The sequence below is a fragment of the Papaver somniferum genome, chromosome 2 (genome assembly GCF_003573695.1).
Source record: "Papaver somniferum cultivar HN1 chromosome 2, ASM357369v1, whole genome shotgun sequence".
NCBI lineage: Eukaryota > Viridiplantae > Streptophyta > Magnoliopsida > Ranunculales > Papaveraceae > Papaver > Papaver somniferum.
The window spans coordinates 189,641,653-189,659,461 of record NC_039359.1 but is presented as its reverse complement, the minus strand read 5'-3'; the positions used below and the strand labels follow the sequence as shown (position 1 = coordinate 189,659,461).

General features: G+C 36.4%; 2 protein-coding genes across 2 annotated transcripts; both read right to left on the bottom strand.

Annotated features, from left to right (window-relative positions):
- Positions 1-8,263: 8,263 nt before the first annotated feature.
- On the bottom strand, positions 8,264-8,743 carry LOC113352519 (putative nuclease HARBI1). The gene has a single exon (XM_026596330.1). It carries the CDS (start codon positions 8,741-8,743, stop codon positions 8,264-8,266), a length of 480 nt encoding a protein of 159 aa, XP_026452115.1.
- A 3,997-nt stretch (positions 8,744-12,740) lies between these two features.
- On the bottom strand, positions 12,741-17,430 carry LOC113350050 (ETO1-like protein 1). Its single transcript, XM_026594121.1, has 5 exons — positions 16,645-17,430; positions 14,841-16,556; positions 14,360-14,651; positions 13,741-14,050; positions 12,741-13,217 (listed from the first exon to the last, which is right to left on the bottom strand). The coding sequence occupies exons 1-5, from the start codon at positions 16,767-16,769 to the stop codon at positions 12,997-12,999; spliced, it is 2,664 nt and encodes an 887-aa protein (XP_026449906.1). The 5' UTR covers positions 16,770-17,430; the 3' UTR covers positions 12,741-12,996.
- Positions 17,431-17,809: the final 379 nt, after the last annotated feature.

Here is a 17,809-nt window from a genome sequence, read left to right as displayed (position 1 = left end):
ACCATTACGTCATGAAGGTAGGTCTGAAAGGATTTGACATTTTAGAGCATGTATTATTACTATCTAACTAAGTTAAGGCCTTTTAGAGAAATTTAACCGCTGCATGTTTCTCTTGGGAATAGGCGTGAGAAGGAAAAAAAAACAATAAATATGAAAGAGTCAGGGGTGATTCTATTTTTGTTATTTTTGGATTATGAAAATTAATCTATCCTAGAGTTTTGCGATTTTTAAATTCATAAAAGCAAAACAAAAAGCAATGGTTGAACCATTAGTGATGAAGTTCTTCTGGAAGCTAAAACGGTAAGTTAATTCAGATTCGTAGTGTTGCAAGCTCATGTCGATCTAATTTGTTTACCTTTTTATGTTGCAGTGTGAAGCTTATATCGTTTCGTGTAGCCATCGATGAGGTACTGTTATATGTTTGCATTGAATCTTCCGGTTTCTCATATATTTGGCTCCCATGGAACATGACCATCTGTATAAACGTTGTAGGCTTACAGCACAAAGAAAGAAAGTTTTATAAAATAAATGGCATGTGCTTCATGTTGGAACAAGCTACGGTTTACAATGTACACAGAGAAATTGGAATGCAATCATTTAAGACCCTTTTGAAGTTCAAACTTTGTGAAGTAGTTCTTGGTTACATAGTAGTTTATATATGCCTGGCATCATTCTTTTTAATTACATGTGTACCACTGATCTAATGCCAGCGTTGAAATTAAATTAAGGAGTTTTAATTCTTCTATTTATTTAAGTGTTCATTATATTTTGTAGTGCCAAGTTGCTGTCGATCCTATGCGATTAAACAAGAAGTCTGAGAGAGAGTGGCTCGAAGGCGAATTACGCACTATTTTTTGTCATGATTGCTAAGGGGGTTTGGAAGGAGTTAAAGCATAGTACTTCTCCTTTTCGCTTTGAGTATTTCTGGTTTTCTCATCCCAATTTTTTTCCTTTTGTCAAAGATTTGTGGCTGTCATTTGCTGTTTCAGGAAATGCAAGTTTTATATTTTTTAAAAAACTTCAAATATTAAAGCCAAAGATTAAGGAGTGGAGAAGGGTGCATTTTGGGTGATATGAGAGAAGATTTGAGGAGTTGGAGGATATTTTTGTTGATCTGGATGTTGTGGAGTGTGCAAACAATGGTCTGACCGAAGCTCAGTGGGAGGAAAGAGTTGCTGCTAGACAAGAATATTGTATACTCACTGTTTTGAAAGCTGAGAAGATAAGAAGTAGAGCTAGAGTTACACATATAAAAGATTTTGAGAATAACACAAAGTGCTTTCATAGAATTGCTAATGATAGAAGATGAAGAAGTTATATTGGCTCAATCAAAGTCAACGGGAATCTTACTTCAGATGATGGGGAAATCAAGAATGGTATTGTGTCTTTTTTCAAAGATATTTTTCAATCTCAAACTTCTAGAACGGTGAGTATGGAAGGTGTGCATTTTTCAACGATTTCTGAAGAGACTTGTTCTTGGCTTGAAATAGATATTGATAAAAATGAATGTGTGGCTGCCATTAAGAGCTTAGGTCAAAATAAAGCTCCAGGTACAGATGGGTTTCCTATGAGCTTTTATCTTTTACGTTGGGATTTCATTAAGCATGATTTTATTAATGTGGTGAAAGAATTGCAGACTAAACATTTTATTGACCGGAGATTGAAGAATATTTTCATTGCCTTAATTCCAAAGAAGGAATCTATAGAAGAAATTAAAGAAATAAGACCTATCAGTTTAATTCATGGAGCTTATAAGATTGCTTCTAAAATTCTTGCTGAAAGATTCAAGCTCACTCTGCCTACTATTATTTTTCAGCATCAAACTGCATTTGTGAAGAAGAGACAGATTCTTGATGGAGTTTTAATTGCCAATGAGCTCATTGATTCTAGAATCAGAAGTGGAAAGCCAGGTATTCTTTGCAAAGTTGATTTTGAAAAGGCATTTGATCATGTTAATTGGGACTTTCTTGATGCAATTTTTCAGCTCATGGGATTTGGTGTTAAATGGAGAAAATGGATTAGATGCTATGTGGAATTTGCTAGATTCTCTATTCTCATTAATGGAAGTGCAACTGGTTATTTCAGGAACAACAAAGGAATAAGACAAGGTGATCCTATTTCACCTTTCTTATTTCTTTTGGTAGGAGAAGCTTTAACTTTTATGTTTATAAGAGATCAGGAGCAAGTTATTATTTCTGGTTTTCAAGTTAAGCAAGGTGGCTTATTGGTTAGTCATCTTCAGTTTGCTGATGACACATTAATTTTTCTTGATGCTGATGTGGAGCAAGTAAAAAAATTTGAGACTTATTCTTCTTTCTTTTGAGATGCTTACTTGTTTGAAAATTAACTTTGCAAAAAGCAAAATTTTTGGTGTAGGTTATGATGGAGATTTGTCTTTTTTTTCTTCTATTCCGGTTTGTTATAGTGGATCTCTTCCCACTACTTATTTGGTTCTTCCTCTAGGTGATAAATGTGGTGGTGTGGCTAAATGGGACAAGATCATTGATAGGTTAATTGCGAAGCTTGCAGGCTGGAAAAAATATTTACTCTCTAGAGCTGGTAAGATCACTTTAATAAATAGTGTGCTTGCTAGTTTCCCTGTTTACTATATACCTTTTATGAAATGCCTGCTTCTGTTTTGAAAAATCTCGAAAAACTTATGAGGAATTTTCTTTGGAATGACAATAATGGGAGGAAAAAGATACATTATGTGAGGTAGAATGCTTTATGCAGGAAAAATAAGTTTGGTGGCTTAGGTATTAAGAAGCTTGACTTAATGAAAAAAGCTCTTATCTCTGAATGGTTTTGGAGATATGCAAAGGAGGAGGATTCTCTTTGGAAATACATTATTACTAAAAATATGGAGTTGGTGAAGTTTTATGGTCTCCTAAATTCCTAAGTGCATCTTTGGCGGATCTGTTTGTAAGGCTATTATAAAGTCAAATTCAACTTTTTTGAAGTTTGTCAGATTTACAGTTAATATGGAACTCTGGTCAAATTTTGGCATGATAATTGGTTATATGAGCACCCTAAAAAGTCTTGTTATCCAAATCTTTTTGCTTCTTCTAGAGGTAAGCTCCTTATGGTTGCTTAGATGGTTGTTGTGACTGGTAATTCTGTAAATTGGATTTTTCATACTCCTAGAAGACTCAATGCTACTGCAAGAATGGAACTTAATATGCTTACTACAGATTTACATTATTTCAATCTCAATATGAGTCATAAGGATGAGCTATATTGGCCCCTGAATTCAAGTAAGTGTTTCTCAGTTAACTCTATCAATGGAAAACTGTATATGGAGGATATGCCTGTCATTAACACTGTTGTGTTCCAATTCATATGGAGTTTGAAGTGTCCTCCAAAGATTGGTTTCTTTTTATGGCTCATTTCCCATGATAGGTTTCTCACTCGAGACATGCTAAGAAGAATAAGAATGGAAGTGCCAGAAAATTGCCTTTTTTGCTCTACAGTAGAAACAACTTCTCATTTGCTTCTCCATTGTGAGTTTGCTAAACAGGAGTGGAATATTTTAACTCTGAAATTGAACTGGCTTTTTACAATGCCTCGGGATGTTGTCTCTTTTTTACAAGCCTGGCATACATCTTTCTTCTGATGTCAAGAATAAAGTTTGGAAGTTAGTCCCTGTTGCTATCATATGGATAATCTGGAAAGAGAGAAACCAAAGAGTTTTTACAGATTCTCAGAGTAACGTTGTTGTTGTAGTTAATAAAGCAATTTATGCTTTGTTCTCTTGGTCTCTGAAAAAGCAGGGGTCTAACAACCACACCCAATATTTCGATTAGCAATTTGTATGGACTAACTACAATATACTTTTAAGAGAATCAACTAGACAGTCAGACTCAATCATAATAAAAGTATATCAAAGAGTTATATCTCACTTTCTCGATTCAATACGTACTCAAGCAAATAGAAATATGCGAGTCTAATTGAATACAAGAGAAATCACTTGAGCGGTACCAAAGATCAATGTTCAAGGATCAATCAATTTCAATCAACAACCAAAGGTTGGATTTCCTAATTTATCGATTCAACGTACAACCTGTGATATTTCAATAATATAACAAATATAATGCGGAAAAGAAATAACACAGACACCAGAAGTTTTGCTAACGAGGAAACCGCAAATGCAGAAAAACCCCGGGACCTAGTCCAGATTGAACACACATTGTATTAAGCCGCTACAGACACTAGCTTACTACAACTAACTTCATTATGTACTGTAGTTGAACCCCAATCAATATCACACTGATCCAAGGTATAGTTGCGCTCCTTACGTCTCTGATCCCAGCAAGATACTACGCACTTGATTCCCTTAACTGATCTCACCCACAACTAAGAGTTTCTACGACCCAAAGTCGAAGACTTTAATAAAAAAATATGTATCACACAGAAAAGTATACGGTAATAGATAAATCTGTCTCCCACATAATACCTACGAGTTTTTATTCCGTCTTTTGATAAATCAAGGTGAACAGGAACCAATTGATAACCCGAACTTATATTCCCGAAGAACATCCTAGAATTATCAATCACCTCACAATAATCTTAATCGACTAGCGAAAGAAGATATTGCGGAATCACAAACGATGAGACAAAGATGTTTGTGACTTCTTCTATAACTTTCCTATCGGAGAAATCAATCTCAAGGCAATCTTATGATTGTACTTAGTACGATAGAAACAGCAAGATCAGATCACACAACTACAAGAAAAGTAGTATCGGTATGGCTTCAGAACCCCAATGAAGTCTTCAATTCGTTAACCTACATGGTCTCGAATAAACCTAAGGTTAAAAGAGAATCGACTCTACCTAATACAACTAGTATCACACAGGAGGTGTGGGGATTAGGTTTCCCGGTTGCTAGAGTTCTCATTTATATAGTCTTTCAAATCAGGGTTTGCAATCAATGTTAGCTTAGTAACAAAGCATTCAATATTCACCGTTAGATGAAAACCTAATTAGATTCAAGCTAATATCTTTCATCCGTTAGATCGAAACTTAGCTTGTTACACACAAATGAAATGCACATTTATTTAGGTTTGTGTAACCGTACCCAAACATGTACACCTAGTTGGTTCAACATTAGTTAACCAAATGGTTAGCCATATGAGCACTTTCACATCAACCATATTCTTATTTACCATAACTAGTTCAAATGACTCAAATGAACTAGTTAGAGAGTTGTTCAATTGCTTAGATCTTATAGAAGTATACAAGACATAATCGAAGCAAAAATGATTTGATTCACTCGAATCGATTCATGAAATTTATAGCCACGGTTTGCAAACTTGCATCCCTTAATTTATATAAGTTTAAGAAAATAACCAACTTAAGTACGCATACTGGTACGCGGACTTAAGTACCCGGAATAAGTTTGTATTCAGTTCGCAAACTCCAGCAGAAATTCACGGGATGTGAACTTCCGACAGTACGCGGACTCTAGTTCCGGATTTCCTGAGCAGAAAAGTACGCATACTTTGGTTCAAGGAATAAGGACTTATACATGTATGAGTTACCACACAATGTTTATATCCAACCATGGTTATGTAATCTAAACTCTCATTTCAATCATTGAAACATTCTTAGAGGATGTTATATAGTAGTTGTTCACATACTATTTTTCGTCAAAGTAATTTTAACTTAATATGACTTTCGTCACTAGTAAAGATGAACTTGGCCAAAGCGAAAGCTTACCAACACATATTTCTAGAAATAGATAAACGAGATAAATTCGGCTCGAAATAGCAAATATGTATAATCAAAGTCTATATAGCAAAACGACTTTTGTCTCAATATAGGAGATAGAGTAGATATACTTTTGAGTGATAGACAAGTTTAAGTTCCACATACCTTTTAGTCGATGAAGTTTCACCAGTTCCTTGAGTAGTTCTTCGTCTTTGTATGATGATCGCTATGGAGTCTTGAGCTCAACCACACTTTCTATCTTAGTCCGAGACTTAGCTATAAGTAGAGTAGAAATCAAGACTTATAGTTTTGATCACTAACATTGACAAACATGCTTGAGATAGCAACACATGCGAGTTCGACCGAATAGTGCTCTAACACTCTCTAAATTTCAAAGATTTTGAGGAAGTGAATTTTATTGAGGTGATGAAGAAATGGAGTTACATTTTTTTGACTTTGTTTAGGATACTATTAGCTTGTTCTTAGCAACTTTCCCTTTTATTTTTCTCTTTATTTTGTAACTGTTCAAGGTGGTATAATCCTTTTATACCCTCTCTTTTTTGATCAATAAACTTTTCTTTACCAATAAAAAAAAAAGGATTACCGAAATTAGCATGGGTACTGTTTCATATGAGACAAAAGATTTACATTTGATCCCGACCGTCGGATCACTCAAACGGTATCTCTGATAATTCCGGTAACCCCCTTTAACAATCATGATTTTTATCGTGTATCACTATATCAAATAATGTCGCATACGTGTCAAGGGTATAAATATATATATATTTTTTTATACAAGAAAGTCGAGTCCGGCCCCTACCGGAACCCAACCAATCGGACTGGCCTCACTGCCATATCCAACCTGCCATAACCCATAAATATTTACATATAAGAGGAGTATTTTCATGATAACTTCGAACTCTTGAGGGGAGACTCGATTCGCTGACCTCCTATTTGAGAATCAGGCTCCTGGCCAACTGGGCTAACCCAAAATGATTAAGGGTATAAATATTAATCGTATGAAATTCAACTATATGAGGGGAGTGAACGTCCGGGTAAGAAAGTACAAATTAATGTTGAGAGCCTGAGAGTCGGTTACAAACACAAGAAGTTTGAGAATATTTACTTTTAGATTTTGTCCCATAATAAATGACATATATCACTAAACAAGGAGATATTTCTAAAATTATCCTTTTAATGGATTATAAGAAATATGTATAATTTGATAGGTATGTTTATATTCATTACGTAGGTGTTTTAAAATGCTTTTCAATGGTATGAAGTTTGCAAACATCCGTGGTGTAGTTTGAGAGATAAATCATTTCAAAATTTCACTAGTTATTATTACATAAGGGTATAATTGTGAAAAATACTTAAAAGTACTTTTTTCCTTTCCTTGCCTTAAAAATTGTGCAAACTTGAACTAGGTCATCTAACAGTGGGACCAAGGGAGTACTATATAAAGTATAAACAATCAACAAATAAATTGTGCATCCAAAGGACCGTAACGTAAAAAGAAGATGCTGACGAACAATGTCGTATGTTGCCGGCTCGCTACTGTTGGTAATGCTTGAGGAAAACCAATCTCACCGGTCCATTTTTTTTTTCAAATCTCAATTCAGTCAAAAGAAATTTTGGTAAATTACCCTAACAACGCATTCGGTTCAAGTTTTTGAAACTCTGGAATTGGATTCCGAGGGAATATACCCAATTCCCTGAAACGAACATGCTTAAAATTTCTGGAATTGAATTCTGTGGGAATCCAATTTCCTTAAAACTTGCCTATTCTATTGCATCGATGGACCAATGGAATGGAATCCAATTCCGGAGGAAAAGGATTACCCCGAAATTAAATTCCTGAGATTTATAAAACTTGAACTGAACGCGCTGTAAGTGATTACATTAGAATAAGCATCCACTATCGTGCCTTTATAGAACGGGTTAAGCTCTAGTTAATGTACAAAATTAAACCCGTGCAAAATATCTTAGAGTCAGATGTGTGGACCAGGTCAGACCTTGAACTAATTAAGGAGGTGTTTGTTTGCAGCTGACTCATCTGAGTCGTCTGAATCTGAGTCGCCTGTATCTGAGTGAAATCACCTGACTCATCTGGATCTGACTCACTAAGGTCTGAGTCAGAAAATATGTTTGTTTTGTGAGTCAGATCTGACTCAGCTGAGTGGATTTTTTTGGACAGAAAATTCCCTTGTGCACATTTCAAACAACTTGTTCACTACTAGTCTAACAACCTAAAACTTCAACCCATGAGCAAACTTTAGCTATATGAGATTTTTAATTCCATAAAAAAACTTCTCTAAACAGAAGTTAATTATATTATATTTCAATTTAATAAATTACATTGGCTTAAACTTCTCAAAATAAATTACACAGAAGTTAATTGCTCGGATTTTTTATGTAACAGAAGTTTTATGTAACATCACAAATTGTTCACTACCAGTCTACACAACTTCTCTTTTTGATGGAATTAAACATTACCAAACAATAAAATCTAAATACTTCATTACTACAAACATAAAAGAAGCAGAAGCAACAAAATCTAAAGGAGGCTAGCTATCGCATCACGTAAGTTGTTCATATATATCTTCTCTTGTCGTCCAAACAGACGAGGTGCATTTTCTTCCATTTCCGCTTCCACTTCGACTTCCACCTGTGTCTCATTCATATCAAATGTCTCATTCTCATATTCTTTAAATAGCCAATCATCCAATGCATTACGACGTAGAAAGTTATGTATTAACATGCAAGCAATGACGATATCTCTTTGAGTCTCAAATGAGTAAGAAGGCATTTTACTTAAGACGGGAAATCTTACTTTCAATACCCCGAATGCTCTCTCAATCACATTCCTCAATCGAGCATGGGCTTGATTAAACTTCTCATCTTTTGTTGTTGGAAGTACTCTTCGATAATCGCCTATCCAATACCTTATGTTGCGATACGGACACATAAACCCATGTGTATGAGAGTACGCAGCATCACATAGATAGTATTTTTCTGCAAATTTCAACAAAAACATTATGAAGTTGAAAAAAACATTATGAAGTAGTACTGGTTACTAAATGACAAGCCAATATAATCAAAATAAATTACACAGCTCAATGGAGCCTAACAGAGGATGAAACCAAAATGATTAGCAAAGGGCACAATGAATGATGAATGATGAGAGACTGGGTATGCATCTCTTATTTCTTTATAACCAAGAATACAAACATTCAGATGAAACTGTGCTTAGGGGATATTACCAACAATAAATCCTAGTTGCCCTCTTTGTAGACAATTTTGACAAAAGCCTTATTCACCTTTCTATGAAATGAGGGTTCTTTTGTTTTTGCATCAAATAAATTCTGCAACTTCTCTGCATCTTCCCTATTAACTCCGGTAGAGAACTTCCCATCAAATAAATTGTGCAACTTCTCTGCATCTTCCAGTCCCTTATTCTTGAATTGACTGGCGTTTTTGATTGTCTGCATCAATTAGAAAGTAAAATCACTATTGGTTCATTATTGGTGATCAAACAAGCTTGGCATGAACCTTATTGAGCTTCAAAGAATGATATTATCAAGGCACATTGTGCCTGAACCTTATTGAGCTTAAATAAAATTTTCTGAATACAGAAGATATCTAAGTAGAGGGACTTACAAAACTGAAACAGTCTCTTACCTTGTCTAATTCAGACCATTGTTCTTCGCTCCAATCAAAAGTGTTCGTCTCCGCGTTGTACCCATGCCCGGTTCTTGCTAAGAGACGAGACCAAGTGACATATTGGGTGCGCAAGTAATCCCAGTGGTTTCTCAATTTCTTTTGGGTGATAGTGCAGTCATACTTCTCAGAAAAGAATTTGCACAAATTTCCCCACGAAGTTTGCTTCAAAGAAGTTCCGGAAAACCCATGCTCAGTAGTTTGTGCCAAACATTGGTCAATAAATAACCCTCTAAATTCTGGAACGCTCTTAAAAGTTATCTTATTTGCTTTTTCATCTTCTTTTTTCTCCAAAGAGAACTAGTATAAAGTAAAACAATACAAGACGTGGGTAATTTGAAACAGATGAGAGTGTGAAAGTAAACAGAGTATGTACATTGTTATTTTATATGTAACGGGAGAAAGGTCGAGCAGAAAATACCTGCTTTAGGATCCAGTGATGGCAACAAATGTCTGCGTACTGAGCTAATGTATAAGGTTGTATGCGAACTATCCCTGCAATGCATCCAAACAACATTTATTTATAAACAATAAACACTAACTCAGTAATTAACATTATTAAAGATAATTAGTTAAAGATAAACCATAAATAAATATGTCAACTAACGAAATTAAAAGTGTCCGTTGTTGATGTCAGATTCAAACTCAGAGACAACTAGGGATACTACTGCTATGTGCTTAAGTGATGATGAATTCTCTAGATTGAAAATACTGGTTTGGTATGACCGCTATAGGTCATCTATGTTTATGCATCAGCTAACATCTTGTCGACTATGATCACAACCATCTACTTTCCTTGGACCACGAAAATTCAAATGATAATGGCCTATGCAAACGTAAAGGATTGATGCACTTTGGCTCTTAAAAGAAAAGTACTGATGCACTTTGGTCCAGCAAACAAGCTATGATGTGGAGAATTATAAACAATGTGAAAACTCATACCCAATGAAAACTCATACCGATATCAAAACAGTAATGCTACCAGACGAGATAAACAATGTGATTATGCAAGATACAAATTCGAGGGAGGTACTAAGGTATTCAAAGAATGACAAAAGGCATGGAAGACGACTACTCCCTAATGTATTGACATATACTAGCAAGGAAGAGTGTCCTGTATACCAATAAGTACACCACTTATAAATCTAACTAATATCACTGAAATATCATCTAAATAAGTATACCAGGTCTACATACACTAAGGAAGATATGAACTGATCTCATACAAAATTAACAAGAGGAAAACTTAAACCACCAGTTTCAGCGACATACGCTTTGGAACAAGTAGCAGGACCAACCCCATATATACCATTTATGATTCGACTTTAGTTGCCAAAGTCAGACAATATCCATATCTTGTTTCCATTACATACACCATTAATGATTCGACTTTAGTTGCCAAAATCTGACATATATCCCTATCTTGTTTCCATTACAATCAGACCTTAGACTTTGCTTAGGCCACACTAATACTATTACACCCAAAAATTCTATTGCAAACACCATTTCAACCATAACCACATATACAAATAAAAATCTTTAATCCACTATGCTATTGCACAAGTACTCGATAAACCCCATGGGCTTCTACAAAGCACTGTATGATTTCAATGGGCAGTTCTTAAAATTAAAAGCTAAACAATCAACGTGTGCCTATAAAATGGATCCTAAGTTGCTTCTAAATTCAACAGAATCCCAATTTACAAATTATTATTGGCATAATCGAGCTAATCGGCACAATTAACGGAAACAATTCCTTCCTTCCAAACATGATATCACAGGCAAAATGAAGTGAGATTCTTAATTTTAACTTCATGTTACCAATCTGCGGATGGAAATACGAATCTCAACAATCTAAGATTATCTAGATTGAGTTTTGAAGTAATTTCCAAATGACAAGTTACCAAGAATTTCCAAATTGTCCTGCAAACTAAGAATCCACCTGCAACACAGACCATTGAAATGTATAAAAAATCAATAAAAAAGTCTCGAAACTATCTAAATCTTCAACAAAAGAATAACTGGGGACATTGAATCACCTGAAATTGAGCAGCAGTGGTGGTATCCTAGATCTTAACTGCTGTGAAAAAGATCAGAAAAGTAGAAGGTGAATTAGGGTTTATAAATGCTACACAAAACTCATTGTTTTAAAGAAATCAATAATTGTAAGGATCAGAAGTAGAAATCAGCAATTTCAATACCACGCAGAGAAAGAAATCTCCAAAAAAAAATAAAAAAACATCGAAAATAAACAGAAATTATTAAAATCCTAGATTTGAAAAGTAAAGGGGTTTTTTCTTCTCACCTTGTAAAAACATCTACAAATGTTTAACCCCAAAAGCAGAATAATCTCTTAATAGCTTGACACATACATAACAATGGATTCACAAATGTTTAACCCCAAAACATCCACAAATGTTTAACCCCAAAACAAAATAGACCCAGATATAATCCATCATAACAGGAAACCCCTGGATCAAAAAGAAACAAGATGGAACAAAATTATTATACCTTCTGAAACCTTTAATCCCTCTTCTTTATTTCCTGACGTTGATGACCCTTTTAAAACGAGATGATGAGTTGAAACAATGGAGAGATTAGTTGATATCGATGAAGGAGATGATTAGATTTGTTGAGAAGGGGATGAATGAGACATCAGATCGGGTTTTTCATCATTTTCCATCGCTGGTCTCGATGGATGGAAGAAACGAGAGAAAAAAAGAGAGAAAGGAAATGAAACGAGTTATATGCCCAACAAGGGTATTTTCGAAAATTCGTACGAGTCAGGAGTTGGAGCGAGTGATTCAGGGATATCTCTGTACCTGAGTCCATAGGGTCCGAGTCAGAGGTTGATACTGAGTCAGCTCACGAGTCAGGGGTTACAATAAGTGGAAAACAAACGATCTGACCCCTGACTCGGTGCGAGTCAGGGGTTGACTCAGACCCAGACACCGAGTCAGCTGCAAACAAACAAGTTCTAAGAGAAATGAAAAATAATCTGATATCTGACTGGACTGAGTCAGACGCTAGGTTAGATTCAGATCCCGAGCCGAATCCATACAAACAAGGTTGGATTCAGATCCCAGCTGATTGTATCAAAACAAAAAAAGAAGGTTGGATTCAGATCCCGAGTCCAATCCATACAAACAACGTGAGTATCACAGTCATGCCATACATGAACTCGAGTTTTTAAACAAACCTTGATATTATCTGACGTCAGGCATTCTGATTGAATGACATGAGATAACCAAGTACGAGAAGGAGAAAGACTTGCGAGTGGATAACTAGTTTTACCACTGAAGTAATGATTCAAATTTTTCAGTTGCCCATCTAAATAGGTCTTCTTTCTATTTTTTCCTTCATACAAATTTTCTAGATGATTCCCTCTTCACACATGAAAAATTATGTGAAAGGGAATTAGAAATCAATAGCTTTTAATAATGAACTTATGACCCAGATTAGTTACATAAACAAAAAAAATTGAAAAAAATAGATACCACAAAGATGGGGCACAAATGCTATATCAAAACTAGTTTACACAATGTTGATCTCTTTGTATAATTCTTACGCTTAGGGCTCTTGACTGTTTACCCGGCTATGAAGCTCTAACATTTCTTGATGGTTAGGATCGACAGAGAGAGCCGCTCGGCAATCTCGTAATGCGCCAGATACATCCCCAATATGCTCATGAAATGCAGCTCGTAAGTGTAGAAGATGGAGATCAGCTTTGAATGCTATTGCTCTTGAGAGCTCTGTGATTGCTTCGCTTTCTTTGTGGCTGTCCATCAAAACTGCCAACACACCAAAGACCTCAAAATTTACAACTTAAAATGAAAAGGAAAGAAACATATTGCAGCTGAGAAGAGACAGAGTAAACGAGACACAAAATGATGGACATACGATTCCATCAAATATATGAATCATGTATCAACAGGTCGCCTAAGCCGTAGTGTAAGCAACACCAGTGAATATTCTCCCTATTGTGTCGACAGACCAGTTAAGCCTTGGTGTAAGCAAGACCAGAGAATTGGAAGTTCAACTACACCAATTCAAGAACAAGTAATTTTTGTTTTGAACACCACGAATCACCATCTCTTCAGGTTTGCTAGAGTAGAAAATCTTTGTGGTGGTCAATGAATCATTTAGGGGTTACGAGCTCGGTCCTATTTCTGTGGACATCTGTGGCCAATTTTCCAAGACCATCTAAAGCAGAATATGTTAATGAACCAATTCCACAGGATGCACCAAATTGAATGGTTTTCCGTGTCAGACATAACGACTAAGTTAGGCAGTGGAGAAAGAGGAGAATCTGACCAGCGGCTCGATATCTGTATGGGTAAACTCGAAGTGGATCTAGTTGGGTAACCATCTCCAAGTCAGCCTTCGTCAGTTCACGGTCACAGTATTCTGATCTCTTTTCATATGCAGATGCATTGCTTCGGGCCTTCTCAATCAGCTTTGTCATTTCCTCGTACGCAGCATTCCTATCACCTCTGAGGGAATGGACCCGTGCAAGACCCTGGTGGGCTCTGGTGTGTCCTATCCGTAGGGCGTTGATGTAACAATCAGCTGCGAAGTCCAGCTTTCCACAGTCAGCATAGACACTGCCGAGGTTGTTTAGAGCCTGCCACAGAAATTTAATGATGCCCAGAAAATGATGTTAGCTTGTGAAACTTGGAAAGCTTGGCTGAATATAAGTTTAATTAGGCTTAAGGACCAAATTAAGTCATATTTCGGCAACTTTGGACGTTGTTACCTAAGCTTGTTTGAACGTTGTTACCTAAGCTTGGGTAACTTCGGTAATCAAGCCTCTATGGATCATATCTCATCACTCAACAATGTAAAGGGTGACCGAAGCTTGGGAAACTTTGGTTTAATAGTTATCATCTAGAGTTTCGACCACAGGCCATGTAAGATGAGGGAAAAGACAAACCTGTCCTTTGCGAAGCCTGTCAGAAGGACACTTCAAAGCATTTTCTAAAAGTGAAACAACAGTTGCTGAGCAAGAAGGATCAAGGCTTGAGTCTGCCAAAGCATAAGCTTTCAGGAAGAAAGCCTCAAACGTTTTTTTTAGGCTAATTGATTCCTCTGCTTTTCGAAGCCCTTCTTCACAATGACCCGTATCATATAAAATCCAACCCTCATAAACAAGGCGCTCATGTTCACTTCCAGCATGCTGGCGAGCCAGCTGTAGACTATACATAGCAGCCTCAGGACAGTTCAACCTGGTATAAAAACAAATAGTTTCCATCGGTCTTGTCAAAAGTGAATCTACAGCAGTAAAGGACCAACAATTTCTTAACATTTGGAACATTATAGTAGTACATGACGCCTCTTGTTTGTATACCCACACCACAAGTGGTGCGAGAAAATCCAAATTCAGTCAACCACCAAAAGAGATGCTAAAAATATACCTGAGGAGAAGCAAGGACTGTCTGAAGTATAGAACACCTTTTGCTGCATCAGACTCAAGCATCTGGTAGATAACCGAAAGAGACCCAATATCATCGACTGAGGACCATCTATCATAAAGTTGCATCCAACAATCAACAGTCATCCAATTCTCAACATGTTCACGCACGAGTGTGCGAAGCTGAATGGCAGCTACCCGCCCCTCAAACAACCTGTATCTAGGAGACAGAGTGAGAATTGCCTGAACATCACATAATGCCGCTCGATAATCTTCAAGAGCCAGATAGAAATAAAACCTAAGCTCCAAGCATTCCAGTGCTAGTTTGAAACCAAGAACCCTGTTTATTTCCATTAACGCATCTTGTACTTTTTGCTTCCTCATCTGGGATGCAGCACGATACAAGTAAGGGTAATTAAGTGTAGGGTCTGACTCTGTCGCCTTCACAAGGTCTTCCAATTTCTTTTCACCTTCACAGTAAAGCGACCTTTCCTGATACATCCACCCAAGAGGGCTATGAGAGGATATTACAGAACTGAGTTTCTCATAAGACCCAATTTTGTTGCCTTTGATGGAACCCAATCTAGCTAATCCAGTAACTGAATAAACATGACCTAATGAAAAAGCTTTCTCAAACAGCTTTTCTGCTTCATCATATTCTTTTCTCAGAAACCTCACACAACCCAGTTGATGAAAGGAAAATTGCCTCTGCCTATAACTTTCCGCAGAGTCAACCAATCTTTCCAGGAAACAAACAGTAGTTTCGGATCGGGAATCTCGGGCCATGGCAACCTCACTTAATAAACAGTAGAGAGAGAATGATGCTGACCCAGCCATGATCTGTCTCTGATGTTTATTAGCATTTCCAAATATCTTAACCACTTGATCATCATTCAGACAGTCAGGAAGTTCATTCACAAACACTTGCAAACATGACGCTGCGAGGACTGGTGCATTCTCTTCAAGTGCATAATCGATAAGATCCACAGCATCTTGTTTTGAGGAAATCAAAGATGCAATTTTTCTGTCACAAGCATCTTTAAGTCTTTCACAGCAAAATTTATTTGCAAATGTTAAGATCTCAAGCAAAATATCAGGATGAACATTGTTTAAACTGCCTGTCTCACTGAATTCACTGACTATTCTGAAACCCAACAAGGAGATACCATTTTCAGACAAATCTATTTCCTCCCGGAGTGATTCTCTGAAGCAACCATTAAGCATTGCACAGAATGGACCTGATAAGCTAGCAATTTTCTGCCTATCACAGGCTATTTTCTGATCGCCAATTCGAAAGAATACAGTACTTGAAACACGGTTTCCCCCGATCATCCCCAGAGTTTCAAACGCTTTCAGTTCAATATCATCAGGAATTTGAGAAGCAATATTTAAAGTACCAAATTCCTGAGTACATTTGCCACAAGAAGCAAGCAAATCAGATATAAGATCCTCTCCTTGTTTTTCATATCTCAACCATGCCCCAAATATAATTTTCTCATGTACAGTACTTGCTTTCTGCCAAGCTGCTCGTAGACTTCTCCGTAGCAATTTAACTTCCCCGAGACCTCTAAAAACCTGAAACTGTAGCAAGTAAAGGCTAGATTTCTCATGAGGATGACAAGTTTCAAGCTCTTCATGTATTTGAGCTAGAACTTCTACGTAATCGGCAGGCTTAAAAAATGGTAGTATAGGTGGTTCGGGGACCTTGATCAGAGGTTCTCTGCATAATTACAAACATTACAAAATAACTCAAATTCATAAAATGTTAACATAGAAATTGAGGTGAGAAGGGCAACAGTAATACTTACATAGAAGAAGAGGCATGTGATGAAGATTTTGAGAGTTTCCCCCTCTCAACTTGAAGCCATGATTGTGGACTTAAAGTATGTACTTGTGTTTCTTTACATGCCTCTGGGAGGAAGAGATTCCTCATAGGGCATAAGAGATTAAATAAGTCTCTGATCTCCACAGCTTTCTATATGGGTCTTTACCCAAAACTCATAAACAGGAAAAATGAGGGCGAAACAATAATGAAGATACAAAACCTCCCAAAAACTATCTTTTTTACTCACACTGAGACAACAGAGATCTGGGTTTGCTTCAAAAATATGAAATTAACATGTTTTTTAATAAATCATCACAGCATTCTTTCAGAAATTGAGCAAAACCCTAAGTGCCATAGTGAAATGAAGAATCCAAATCAGGTGGTAAAAGACCCACCACCATGGGTGAGAGGATATATCCCAACCAGAAGAACACTCAAAAGTTCACAAACTCAACAAAGCATGAACAAACTATAGACACTTCATAAATGACTACCAACCCACCTAAAGCGTTTTAATGTGGATTTGTTAAAACAAATTAATAAGATTTGAGCTAAATTATAACATAGAGATTTTTGCTTCTAGCTTAATGTTCAAAAACCCATCTACCAGAATAACTTACAGTTGTTGATGATGAATGGGATCCAAGGAAAACCTCTGAAATTTCACTTCACTTTTGTTTGTTAAAAGACTGGCTTTTCTTTCTTTTTTCTTTTTTTTTTAAGAGAGAGAAATTGAGAAAGTGATTAGAGTGAGAGAGTGCTAACGCTGCCGTTGGGAACCAAGAAAAATAAATTAATAATAATAATAATACGAAAATAAATAAGGTAAAGAAGAAAAACAAATTATGGGAAATAAAAAGGTTAATTTATTAGGACTCTAGATATAGAAAGATTCAAAGAGCACATGCACACTCTCCATCATACGCATACCTGCCGATACTTTAGCGTCGAAATCTCGGGAAAATCTCGGTCTTCGGAATTACTATTTTAACCTCACTGAAATATGAAAATCTTACTCCGTTCACATTCTTGTGGTTTGTTTACTGGACCTGGAGAGCCTCATCTGTTGCCTGTTGGTAATGATCGTCCTACAGAATAAAAAGACGGGTCTTTCAATTTTGCTCCTATGACTAATCCTATTCTGCTCA

Coding starts and splice junctions, on each gene's coding strand:
- LOC113352519 (XM_026596330.1), bottom strand. CDS start 8,743: ATGTTTTTGTTGAAATTTGCAGAAAAATACTATCTATGTGATGCTGCG.
- LOC113350050 (XM_026594121.1), bottom strand. CDS start 16,769: ATGAGGAATCTCTTCCTCCCAGAGGCATGTAAAGAAACACAAGTACAT. Junction 14,051..14,359: donor ACAGGCTTCGCAAAGGACAG/GTTTGTCTTTTC, acceptor TTTCTGTGGCAG/GCTCTAAACAACCTCGGCAG. Junction 13,218..13,740: donor ATACAGATATCGAGCCGCTG/GTCAGATTCTCC, acceptor GTGTGTTGGCAG/TTTTGATGGACAGCCACAAA.